Raw genomic sequence first — 13,411 nt, forward strand, 5'->3', positions numbered from 1 at the left:
AATGCTCGGTCTGACAGATTTTTGGATCTTGTCAGACCAACTGTCAGTTATTTTTTCAGAGCTTTCGCCACGTCTACCAAAACATAATTATCTGAACTTGAAGACTATGTGAATTAGCAAATAAGTGTACCATGTAAAAGGGTGAAAACTATGCACTGTTTTTAAGCTTGTAAGCCCGATCGAGCGATTTATCGTACAGTTACCGGCTTTCGCACCCCACCAGCGTTCGAACCTTTTTCTATTTTCCGTTTATCGCGCATGCGCGAGCGTGTACGCGTCATCAATCTGTGTGTACCGATGCGTTTGTTTACAAACCAGACGACCGTAGCTATCGATCGTTAAAATGCGATATAAACAGGTAAATTTTCACAAATTTTGAACAAAAATAACTATTTTTAATATTATTTTTAAATACTGTGAAACCATTATTAATCGTCAGGCATTAATGTTCATAAATTTCGTCAGTCGGCCGATCGGCGAATTTAAGATCCTAACGAACAATCATGCTCTATGTTTGAACAAAAACAAACACTGAGTTGAACAATATTTTAAAACTTTACCGTAGACATGAGGAATTAAATTCCAACATAATCCATGCACACATTCACTGCTGTTTCGTAATCAAGATTAATCCGGTTTTGACACAAAGGGATGTAGATTACACAAGGTACTTAACTGACACGTTACACTTCTTTAAAACGCGTGTGCAGTACAGCTGTATCGAATGCGTTGACTTCGTTTATGTAGAATGGTAATGAATTAGCGCTAATTGTTTATAACTTAATTACCCATTAGGTGCATTGTGTTTTTCAGGGGTGTTGCATATTAGCCATCACGCAGCGAATGCCGATGAAAGACAATAAACCAAATGAAAAGATGACGATGTGTGATCAACATGCATATTTATCACAAATTAATAAAGAATATTTTAATTGCTGTTTGTTGTTTGATTGTTTGCGTTTAACCACACTTATTACTATTTTAAATGTATCAATTTATTTATTTTTAAATTATTGACATTATTGATTTATATACCAGTAGTTTACTTTTTAAGAACAAACACACACATAGAGTTTATAATTTTAATGTTGATATAAGAATTAAAAAGCATTTTATTTGAAAAAAAAACACTTAAACTGGAACCTCTTTCGTATAACACAACCAGTTTTAAAACGGTATTGACAGCATTTTAATAAAAATCATACCAACTAGAATTACGATTGTTATCAGTATGGCAATTATAATAATAGAAAAAGACTAATGGGCAATTGGCTTCGTTGTTACAAACACTCGTTAACGGTTATTCGATCCCACTTGTCCGCTAATCATAACAATGAACGTGTGAATGGCATACATTAAGAGGGTCCATTACTGTCCCTTGATAACAAAAGACTAGTTAATTGGCATGTGACAAACAGGCCCGACCTCCTGCAGTGATTCTCAAGTGTGTTCCCGCATTCGTATGATTTTTCGCAACTGCGATTGATCGCGAATATGTATTACACACAAATCGGATATTGACTGACGCATTTTTTTTTAATTTAAAATCAGAAATCGGCGAATTTAAGTGCTGACGAAATCGTCATTTTTATAAAAATGACGAAATTTTGTGCTGTCGAAAATAAATGGTTTCACAGTATATATATATATATAAAAAAGTCAGATACATAATGATTTTACACTTACAACTTTTTGACAGATGACCCACATTATGGTCTGCGTCAAGGGTCACGTGACCATGGTAAATCACATTGCGATAGGTTACACCACAGTAAAGTTAGTGTGAAGTTCAACATAGCTGATCCACTTTGCATAAATTGACATTAGAGAAACATTTCTTTTTTCTCTCCTCTTTTCTGGTAGCAATTTAATTATGTTTCAGGTGTTTCCACAAAAAAGAGTATCAAAACACAAAGGATACTCACCATCAGCTATGATGAATGCATATAAAATGGTAATGGAAACTGGTGCACCAGTAAAAACTGCTGCTAGACAGTACGGTGTACCACATAACACCCTAAGAGATAGAGTGAAGGGCAGAGTAGATCCGCAGACTGTCATGACAGGACAGGGTCCATTATTCTCCACTGAAGAGGAAGCAAAACTTGTCGACCATGTTAAATATATGGCAAACCTTGGGTATGGTTTCACAATAACTGAGGTTGTAGCCAAGGCAACTGACTATGCAGTGTTCTTGAAGAAGCGAACCCATGACAACCCATTGTCAGTCAAGTGGTTTCATGGTTTCAGACGACGTTGGCCTGAAATAAAGGTAGTAAAACCTAGAGCCTTTAGTCAGTGTAGAGCAAAATCCACAACTGAGCAGGCAGTGTACTCATACTTTGACAATCTAGAAACTGTCATCAAAAATAATGATCTACTTAATAAGCCTGAATGTGTATACAACATTGATGAGAAAGGTATACAGACTGAACACTCTCCCCCATATGTTGTCAGTGGCAAGGCATGTGTCCCGGCCATAACTTCATCAAGGTCCGGAATAACCACTATTATTGGTGGTGGCAATGCACTAGGAACACTGATTCCACCATTTTTTATTTTCAAGGGGCAGCGAATGAATGAAGACTTGTTTCAAGGTCCAACACCTGGCTCTGCTGGCACTATGTCTAAAAGTGGTTGGTCCAATTCTACCATATTCCTTGAGTACTTGGAACGTCATTTTGTACGCTACATTCAAAGGCAAAATGCAAGTCAGCCAATCCTATTGATATTTGATGGACACAAGTCGCATATCAATGTTCCTGTACTAGAATGGGCACAAAAGAATAATGTGCTTTTGTTTGTGCTTCCTGCCCATACAAGCCATTGCCTACAACCCTTGGATATTGGATGCTTTGGTCCCTTACAAAAGATTTACAATAACATGTGTCAAAATTTTGTGAGGGACAACCCATCTTCCAAAATCACTAAATTCAATGTAGCTGCACTGGCTTCAAACGCATATGTCAAAGCACTCTCTAACAGCAATCTAAAGGTGTCTTTTCAGAAAGCTGGCATATATCCTCTCGACAGAACAGCAGTCCCTGTTGACAACTTCAAGCCCTCCGAGCCATATGTCGGTTTAGACCCTACACTTGTCCCAGCTGCTGATCAGTCTGACGTTGACTCATATTTCAAGGCTGCAGAGTCTGTTATCGATAAAAAGAAACAATATAACAAAACATCAATCAATAAAACACTAAGTAGTGTTGTTTCCGGGCAAGAAATTACCCGATCAGACATATGCCAGGAAATTGTCAGCAAAGCACAGTCCCAGCCTTTGTGTGAACCGCCAGCACCCAAGAAGCGTAAAAACAATTCCAACCTGAAAGTCTGTAAAAGGTCTGTCAGCTCACAAAAACACAAACAATCCTGTTGTTATCCCATTCCAGAACCGGTTCCTGGTCCATCAACCATACACTTAAACCTTCAGTCAGATTCATATTCAGATGACTCTGACTCTGATATTGCTGACGAGGATAAGTGCTGCGTTTGCAAGTAATTTCAACCTGAAAAACTGAAAAATTGTGTGTCCCTTGTGTTCACTAAATGGGCACAGTGTGACTTCAATGGCTGCAAACATTGGACACATCTCGAATATTGCTGCAAGCAGCGAGTCATTCGGCGTAATGACATATTCATCTGTCCTTGTCATGGCCAGTCAAGCACTGAAGAATAATAAAATAATAACATCAGTATAAACATGATCAGTTTAAGTAGTTAAATGTTTAAAGTTATTAACTGTTTCAAGTTTTATTGTTTTGGACCAAAAGTTATGAACTATACTGTAATTGTGTACATGGTTCGAAAGCTGGTGCTCTAAAGAGGTGGCCATATTGGATTTTTTGTGACAGGGTGGTGGAAACTACCAAGCATATTTCAAAGTTATGAATTGGGATATACATACGTAAATTTATGCAGGTATGTAGCAAACATTATATTTTTTGGAGGTATTGTTTATTTCGTTGTAATTGTAATAAAAACTATTATTGTATTGCATCTTATATTAAGGGGTTCGAAAGCCGGTTCGTCCACGCTAAGCTTGATTGAGCTGTATAGCCTGATCGGACAATTCCACCTGCCTTTCATACCCCAGGGAAGGACGAGTTTTTTCTTATGGTTTTTCAAATCCTGGGTAAAGTCCCTGGTAAATACCCCGCAAATTGCCCCCACCTTTTTCATTGATATGGTCACGGCTACATTTGCCTAAAAGCCCCACACTGACCTGGCAGTGAACATCGGACAAGTTGAAACATGAGACTGTTGCCCCATCCTTCCCTGGGGTTGGGGGGCCATGATTTCAAGTGACCGGTGCATTATTTGGAAACAATACAGGTTTAAAATTCATGCAAAATTCAGAATTAAATAATTTTGCACATTAATTGAAATGTTTGGGATGGTGGAAAATACCTTTTCATTTCTTCAATCACATCCATCCCTGCCCTGAAACTGTCGAGTAACGGTGTAAACTCGGGATATGATGTGGTCATTCTGTTCACATTTCTGGCCAGAGCATCCAATCTTGTCAGTGAAGAGTTAATCACCTCAAGGGACCTATTTGTCTCTAAAGTTCTTGTAATGGAATTAAACACATCCCGACAAGTCTCTAAAAACCGATCTCTGTCCATATTCGCGTACAAATGATAAATTATCGAACAATCACTCGAATAAACGTTACTAAAAAGGATATTTTCACTTTCGAAATGGCACATAAATGCTTAGTGTTACGAGTGTTTTGATTGGTTGATTGACTCCTCTTTAGAACCTATGCCGTACTATAATTTATGCCTGAAAACCGTCCGAGACAGTTTACGAAACCGTCCCGGACAGTTTCCAGGAAACCGTCCCGGACAGTTTCCTAAACTGTCCCGGACGGTTTGTAATCCACAAAATAAATCGCCCGGTACGGTTTACAGACGCACGAGCGGTTCAAAAGTAAGAAACTGTCCGGGACAGTTTAGTAAACCGTCCCGGACAGTTTAGAATAGTTTTGGACCAGTTCGTACACCATAGTTTCAAGTCTATGGCAAATCGGGGCCAAATGATTGTATTAAGGGTTCATTATTGACAATATTAAAAAGTTTAAATATGTTAAAAAGGAATTTTCAACGAATATGGACGAAATATGTATTTTTCTGTGCTTTACACTTGCCTTTTTATGTCGGAATGGAATAACACTACAGTACCTATACGATTGACTTATTCTTTACGCCATCGATATTTAATTTTAAATACAACTTTCCCATAAATTAATGTTTATGTAATGACACTTCTAAGCACAAGTGTACTTGCATGATCTTGAGCGTGATCGTAAAGATTACTATATACTAATTTAATAATTAAATATTTTTAACTTATTTTTAATTGGCATAATTTCTTGCATATAATACCAATTTGTTTTTGTGTTATGTACGGTAGGCTAGCTTCAAGTGTTTTGTCTTTAATGACGTCATGATCTGATCAATATTAAATAACGCGGTGCGTAGCATGTATGGCTTAGGTTTAACCCTGTATTTGTTATTGCAATTGTATTGCTGATAAGGTGAAATATAAGCACTTAATTTTCATGAATAGTCCAGTCAAAATATCCCCAAAACAGCCATAACCTTAAAAAATTGCAACAGAAACGAAACCTTTTTTATTTACCATCTAGGATCTATTACACATTAAATATAAAAAATCTAGAAACATCTAAGCAGGGGAAATGTTGTAAAAAATGAAACAATTTACTAGGTAAACACTTAATATTTCAGATAGAAATCGTCTGCTACAGCTTAATAGTGTTCAGAAGAGCAGTTTCATTTCAATATTGGAACATAAGCCGACACACAGAAAGTAGCAAATAATAGAAATATATATTATTTAGCTATCTGTACATGTATTTAAAGCGAGTTGAGTATACATTAAACATAATACAATATTGAAGAAGTGGGTGGGGCAAACCTCAATACAATACGAACATAACCTAAATAGGAGTATATGACTGCCACTTTACGTTCACCACAAGTATCAGGCACATATAATAAAGTCTTGAATACAAATGTTAAACCAAGTTCTTATAATTAAAAGTCAGAGTCAGAATCGTCTGGTTCCCGTCTACGTGTTGTGTTAGTGCAACTAACACCCTGGCACTCTGAACATCCAGTTGTACATTCAAGTCTGTTTTTTCTACATGTGCATTTTTTAGAATCGCAATTTAGTTTGCATCTGCATTTAATCATGCTAAGACGGTTCTCTGGGGCAGGGGGTAAATCTGTTTTCGCTGGTAGAAGTCTGTCGTTATTAAGAGCCCAACCTCAGCAGTCGTGGGTCAGCTCCTATCCACTCCTGGACTTGAAAATATGAGCGCAAACTGTGATACTTAGCCGCCCATGAGGTAGGTGGTAATATTTGGACCTGCATATGGGTTGTACTTGCCATTATCTTCCTCGTAAATTTCCTGAAGCGTTTTACGTCTAGCCCTTCCTCAACCAATCCACCATACAGACTAACAAGTATTTTTTCTCCATTTCTTACTTTGCTTTCTTCAGTGGACTGTTCTATGAATGCCTCCGCAAGTGGAACAAGATCTGTATCACTCAGAAACTTTTTCAGCGCCGTTCCTTTGCTTATACCATACATCTGTGAAGTAGTATCACATCCAGCGAGGGCATGTATTACAGGCAGGATATGGGAACAGCTGAGACCTAATACATGTACCCGTTTTGTCTTCTGAATATTGCACACTCGCAATCCCTTGGAGCTGAGCTCCAGATAAGGGTCGTATTTTCGTAATTACGAATTATTTTCCGTTACGTATTTATTTTAAAATCTTGTCGTACCATTAAGAATTACAAAATCAAGTTACGAATATTATTTTTACATCGGTTCGTATCGATTTTTAATGAGTTCTTTTCGCGTATTAAAGATCTTTGCGGTGCTTATATAGAATGGTTATCGGGTTTGTTTAACAAAGCGCATTTTTCAATAAAAGCGGCGTATCCAGTCTCTCTGTAAAAAACAATGGCGGCGCCCAGAGAGCGTCTTAAAAAACTGCAAAGCGTGCAAAAACACGCTTTAACAAATTGTACGCAAAGTGAGCCGAAGTTAAATGTTTAGAAAGACATTATAGAAAAGATCTTATACGATGTTGTATGTTCAGTTGCCGACACAGTCGGAAAAGCTAAGCAAAAACGCGACACGACGGGTCCAAACTTAAACACAAAAAAAACATTGAACGAGTGGAAGGGACAAGTCCCGTGGCTAATCGTTGAAAAGATTGAAGGGGAGACCCGTTTTAATTGTGAGATATGTAAAAATTCATCTAAGGCATGCAATCTAAACACAGTTTGGGCATATGAAGGTATTGGAAAAATAAAATTGTATAATACTGAAAAGACACTGTTGAACTCGTATAAATAAAGTTGCTAGTATGTTTATTTTGATTTTTTTTTGCATGAAAATAACCATTATTATTTATTTTTAGGTCATTTAGAAAAAATAAGAATTATTTTCCAAAACTTAGTAGTAACGTTAAGAATGAAATTTCAGAGTTAAGAATTCTTTTTGAAAATCTGGTAGTAATTTAAGAATTTCACAAAACCTTATCTGGAGCTCTGCCTTGGAGGCTGTAGCACTGGTAGCTGACTTGAAGAAGACCGATTTGCTGGGCGTATTGTAATGTAACAGAAGTACGAGTAAATCCGTATCTTCACCAATAATGGTTACATTTGATGTTTCCACTAATTTGAGAGAAGTTTCTACAATCAACCGATCAGAATCATGGACAGTGTGAACACAACGATATCCGTTTCCTTCTAATTCTGTCCCCAACATGGAAATGAAATTCTGTTTATTTTCTGGGTTTGGCAAGAACTTCTCTTTTCTTGAAGCCAATGGAGTACATTTTGTTAAGTAGACTTTTGGTCCAACAACACCATGCGTTCGCCAACTGTAACGGAGCTATGATAGTTCTAGGTCGACAATTTTGCATAATGGCTTGACCTATTGAGGACAATTTTACATCAGAATCCCCGAAAATATTTCTCTTAAAAAGAGTAATAAGCTTTCAGGCACAAACTGCTTATTGGCGATATCATCCGGATTTGGATAAACTGAGTCACTTTTTGCATCCTTGATAACACGTTGAATCAACTTAGCTGCTGTTTTTAAAACATTCACTTTTTGGGCCTCAGCATTATCAGTTTATCTACATTTCCTTGTGAATAGAAGTCATGTAATATTGAAGCTGCAGTTCTTCTAAAGGTGACCACATCTGCTTTCCCATTGATGTCTGTGATTATTACTGAATCACCAAAATGTTCCTTTAGTTTGTTCTTAGTGTATTGTACACCATATGCATTTTCTCCACAAATATTTTTCATTTGGTCAACTAAAACTGTAACTGTTATTTGCTCATCTTCACTTTCTTTAAATAATGAGATCACTTGTTGAAAAGCTAGATGTGCTGCTTCGTTCGCGGGTCTGCCTCGTATTGGTGATGTCATCGTTTTGGGTTCGGTAACACTGCGGAAATGTGTCGGCATGTCTTTAAATGTTCTAAAATTGATGCTGCAGGACTGGTGGTAAACTGCATCAGCTGCTGGCAGGTCATTTACATATTCTATCCTGCCCCGGACCTTATTAGCCCAATCATCTCCTCTAGCTGAACACAACTCTATTATAGTTTTTTTAAATGTCCTTACTGGAAATACATCGAAACCACGTTTTCTGTCATTGTATTTAGCAGAATGATCACAAAATGTACAATGTTCTTGAAAATTCAAAACATCAGCTTTAGACCTCACAAATCTGGTGTTTGGACTAAGGTTTTTTTTTTGGTATCCCGAGCAATAACATTAGCGTTTGTGTAAGTCTTTCGACATGCAATGTGGAAACAATTTCCTGGAACAGCATAAACATTATCCTGTCTCTTCATGCTAGCATCATTTATTCCAGTGCATCCTTTTACAGTAAGTTTAGAGCCTTCGTTGTCTTCAACTGCATGGTGACATATACAGCAAATCTTGATATCCATTCTGTAATATAAAGAGAAGACAACTGTTAGGTTTATGTTACACACTTCCTGAATAAAATATTTTTGTTGCATTACTGCATTTATTTTCAATAATATATAAACGTTGAACCTGTACACTTGTATTACACCATATTTATAAGTAAAATGTTGGTCTGTTTCTAGTTTCAAAATACGGCATACATGGTGCTGATAAGAAGTTATAGCATATCTTTTCATTTTGTTGAAAGATACAATATATTAAATTCATTATTTTTGACATGATAATACTCACTTGTCAGGATTTCTAACATTAACCGCAAGACATCAGGTGAATCATTTCCATGTTATTGTCTGATATACATAATAAAAAAATTAGAAATGTTTGTTATGGAAGCAATTTTGTTAGAAATCATTTCTGGTTATGGTCACCGTATAAACAAGTGATTCCGACCGATGCAAGTATTCATGAAGTGTCCAACAAGGAAGCCTAAAGTTAAGAAGGATGACAACAGAAGACCAATAACCTTAATAATCATGAGCTTTAACAATGATCCTTTGATGACATTGTTATGACATTGTTATGTATGTATTTTACATTGCATAGATAACTAGATTAGCAAAAGATATTGGATTCACTAATTTTCTGTCTTTTTCACAACCCATGAAATACTTACAATAACAGACTGGTCACCAAATGCTTTGTCAATTGTCTGAACATCTGTCAGACAACTGCTGGATTCAACTGAAACATGCAAGCAAAGGAAAATATAAGCATTTTATGCCTCATTGGTAGCTATAGACTTTTTAAGTAATAAGTAAATAAGTTACGTCAAAATTGAAATTTTGACTGAAATTTTGACTTGAACGCGCTTCCGTACTTGAGTTTTTTTTATGCAAAATCTGCAATCCCGCGGACAGTGTTTCAACCCAAAAATGTGTGTTTATTGGTGATTATGATTGATTTTTTTTATAAATGCAACTTATATTTTGTGTTTTTGAAAGAAGAATGCCACTCAAAGCGAGAAAATATTACTAAATAATGTTGCTCAATCGTAAACCGCGAAAACATGTAACATTTATATATTGCACTTTAAATGGCTTACATACTTGTCGCACAAGAGATATGACCTGTAAATGATGAAAACTCACATGTAAAGGTTTTTTCTCAAAAGATAAAGCAGGAATCCCATTGAAAGCACCAACGACCTTCATCGACGCCGATGTCATCGTTTACAAATACTAAAAAATCCTCCGAGTTGAAAAGTAGCTTACGTATGGTGGGGTATATGGACAATTCTTAATATTTATAATAGGAAAAATAAACTTGACTATTTTCATATTTCCCCTGCTTCGATTTTTCTGGATTTTTCAAAAAAAAATCATAACAATATAAGATAAATAAAAAAATGTAAAAAATTTCTGTTGCATTTTTTTTTAAATGTCAAATCGTAGAATAACTGGACTAGAATTAGTTCCTACTCATTTGAGAAACGTGTTTCGTTGTATTTGATGCGTGTAAAGTATTATCTTTATACGACAGTTTATATGCATCTTGCTGTTCGTTCTTCCAAGGGATTTTCACGTCCAAAACTTGCACTTGAAGCAGAGTTTTTGTCGAAATCGTCTTCATTCCAAAAATAAGCTTCTATTCAAACTGGTACGTGCATCGCATCGAATCACTTTTTACCCCCCAAAAAATAAAGATATAAATATCATCGTCGTTACTCAGTATTTCGCAATGACGAAAAACAACAAAACAGTTTGCCTTGAAGCTGTTTGATATATGTAAATTTGAAATAATGTTAAGGTGAGAAACACACGTATAATATGCATTTTGGTACTCCTGTTGTTGTTTTTTTCAAAGTGAGCGTGTATACTACTTATCTGTATAGATTTAATGACCGAGCGAATAACGTGTATTCATAATTATGAATGCAATAAAATTATATATCTTATTTTCCGCGTCCCTTTTAAAGAATCGGGTTTTATTGCAATGAACCTTTCCGCCGGTCGGTCGGTCGAACAGTCAAATAGGCGGTCCATAGAATGTTTCGTTTGTGCACAATATCGTGAGAATGCTTTGACATTACTTCATTCAAATTGGTAATAAAGGACGACGCTTATCGATTTTGATGTGAACTGGGGTGGTATTCCAGAAACATCTTAAGTCATTTCTTAAATAATTTCACTTAAATTCAAAATTACAATGTTTTGTATTTCTATACAAGATAAGGAATCATATGTTTCTTTTGGTATTCCTAAAATAACATTGACCTAATGATGTTATTTTGGTGTAATTCTTGATGCCAAACTATTGAAATAGGAAATGAAACACTTAAGAAAATGTCCCAATTTAACCCATTCATGCCTAGCGTCCTGATAAAAGGATATTGCAAACAGCGTAGACCCAGATGAGACACCGCATGATGCGGCGTCTCATCTGGGTCTGCGCTGTTTGCTTAAAGGAATTTCAGTAAGTAATATTCTAAATATAGAAATAACTATACTAGACATCCCTAATGTTGGAAATAGATTGACCCAATTCAGAAGTATGGGAGAGTCCACTTGGCATAAATGGGTTAAGGATAAAAATAAAATTAAACTTAAGATGCTTCTGGAATACGACCCCTGCAGAACTCCTGGGGTCAGTGGTTCGAACCCTGATGCGGGTTACTGTTTTTTCTTAATCTTATTCTTGATTTTTTACTGGAGCTTTTTAGATCCAATGTTTACATTTATCAATATAAAGCATTTAATGACATACTTTAATACTTGCCAAAATCTGTGAAAATGCCCCTTTAAAGGAGAGATATTAAACATACATAATTTGACCTTTACATTGAATACTTCTGTTTTTTTGTGTGCGTCCGTTAGGCAATGATGACCTTGACCTTTCACCACTCAAACAAAATGTGCAGCTTCATGAGATTCACATGAGTGCCAAATATCAAGTTGCTATCTTCAATATTGCAAGAGTGATGGCCAATGATAAAGTTTTCAGACGGACGGACAGACAGACTGACGGACAGTTTAACTGCTATATGCCACCCTACCGGGGACATAAAAAATAACCCTCAAGTGGGCTCGAATCACTGACCCATGGAGTAAAAGTCTAACACTTATACAACTCGGCCATCCGTGCTCGTACAATGACTGATGTGTTTTATACTTTATATAGGCAATCCTTGTAAGTATTTTACAAAATATAACGACAACAACAAAACTTTCCATATTATTCAATCGTTGCAACGCTTCATATATTTCAGATTTATAAATAGTCAAAAGAGGCATATAATGGATATGTAAGAGCATGGCAAATGTTCAGTATTACTGTTTCCTCACAAATATCATTACTACAACGACGATTTGCGAATCTGGAATACTTTTTTTAGTTTTTCAATTTTCCAAAACACGAAAAGGTCCCTTTTGAAGCGTTTGAAACAATACCAAAAAATCGCTAGATTTCATAACATACACCCGCTTTCACACAAAAGAAGCATTCCATTACTTATTTATTGTTTATGAATGTTTTATGTCGTGAACATATTAACCATCGGGCAGGAGATGAACAAATGAGATATTTAGGTACAATTGTTGATGCGTGCCATGAACAATTAATACGACGGTAGTTAAGTTGCTACAGTATTACACAGGGAAATTAAAATCGAATGGTGCTTAAACCAAGCAAATTGAAAAAAGGAAGTTAAGCATAGCAATGAATAAAATATTCAACATTCTATTAAAGTCCATGATCCTGAGCAGCGGCATGCTACGATGAGTATCGGTAATTAATATATCTAAATGTCAAACTAACACGGGCCAAAGCAATCGCAATTACAAGTACGAACGAACATATTTAAATATTTCCGATAGCTTTTACCTTGCGCAATTTATAGTATCACTTCTTCCAGTTCGTACACTAGGAATGAGCCGCGCTATGGGAAACGGGGAGTATTGCATGGCGTATGATATTGTCCCAATTACACGTGTGCAGTCGTATGTAAAAACTATGAGAATGTACAATCGAATTTAAACGCATCAGAGTCCGACACCATGTTTTCATCATAATATCAAATTCAATTACATGTATTTCGATAATGAATCGGGAAGAGAAAAACCTTTATCATTTGTCCGGGTTGGAACACTAATCCATCTTTTATAAAAAAAAATATCGATAGTTTTGCCTCTGATGAAGCATAGTTAAATGTTTGCGTTTCCATAGTGTGACGATCGTGAATAAAATTTAACTTAATATACTTCTGGAATGCCCCTCCTGATCAGAGGTAAATGTCAATGGGGCTTGTAACCTGAATACATACATAGGTCCACTTGTCTCTTCAAGTACAACACATAGCCATAAAAACATTCCTTGGAAGGCTTTCAATTCTGATAAAACTTATCCTGAACATTGGGCAC

At 36.1% G+C, this 13,411-nt stretch overlaps 1 protein-coding gene and 1 long non-coding RNA gene across 2 annotated transcripts; one reads left to right on the forward strand and one right to left on the reverse strand.

The window, feature by feature from the left end:
- The first annotated feature begins 295 nt into the window (after positions 1–295).
- On the forward strand, positions 296–3,502 carry LOC127831227 (uncharacterized). Its single transcript, XM_052356213.1, has 4 exons — positions 296–358; positions 1,883–2,464; positions 3,008–3,080; positions 3,393–3,502. The coding sequence occupies exons 1-4, from the start codon at positions 344–346 to the stop codon at positions 3,500–3,502; spliced, it is 780 nt and encodes a 259-aa protein (XP_052212173.1). The 5' UTR covers positions 296–343.
- Positions 3,503–5,016: 1,514 nt separating this feature from the next.
- Positions 5,017–10,257, reverse strand: LOC127882069 (uncharacterized). The gene is made up of 3 exons (XR_008050393.1): positions 10,145–10,257; positions 9,670–9,737; positions 5,017–9,017 (listed from the first exon to the last, which is right to left on the reverse strand). It is a non-coding gene; the product is annotated as an uncharacterized LOC127882069 (long non-coding RNA).
- Between the last annotated feature and the right edge of the window lie 3,154 nt (positions 10,258–13,411).

The sequence above is a fragment of the Dreissena polymorpha genome, chromosome 5 (genome assembly GCF_020536995.1).
Source record: "Dreissena polymorpha isolate Duluth1 chromosome 5, UMN_Dpol_1.0, whole genome shotgun sequence".
In the NCBI taxonomy this organism is placed as follows: domain Eukaryota; kingdom Metazoa; phylum Mollusca; class Bivalvia; order Myida; family Dreissenidae; genus Dreissena; species Dreissena polymorpha.

What these genes read in the sequence shown, in the direction of transcription:
- LOC127831227 (XM_052356213.1), top strand. An exon ending in CATATGTTGTCAGTGGCAAG is followed by an intron (nt 2,465 to 3,007) that starts GCATGTGTCCCG and finishes GTGTCTTTTCAG; the next exon opens with AAAGCTGGCATATATCCTCT. An exon ending in GCCCTCCGAGCCATATGTCG is followed by an intron (nt 3,081 to 3,392) that starts GTTTAGACCCTA and finishes ATCCCATTCCAG; the next exon opens with AACCGGTTCCTGGTCCATCA.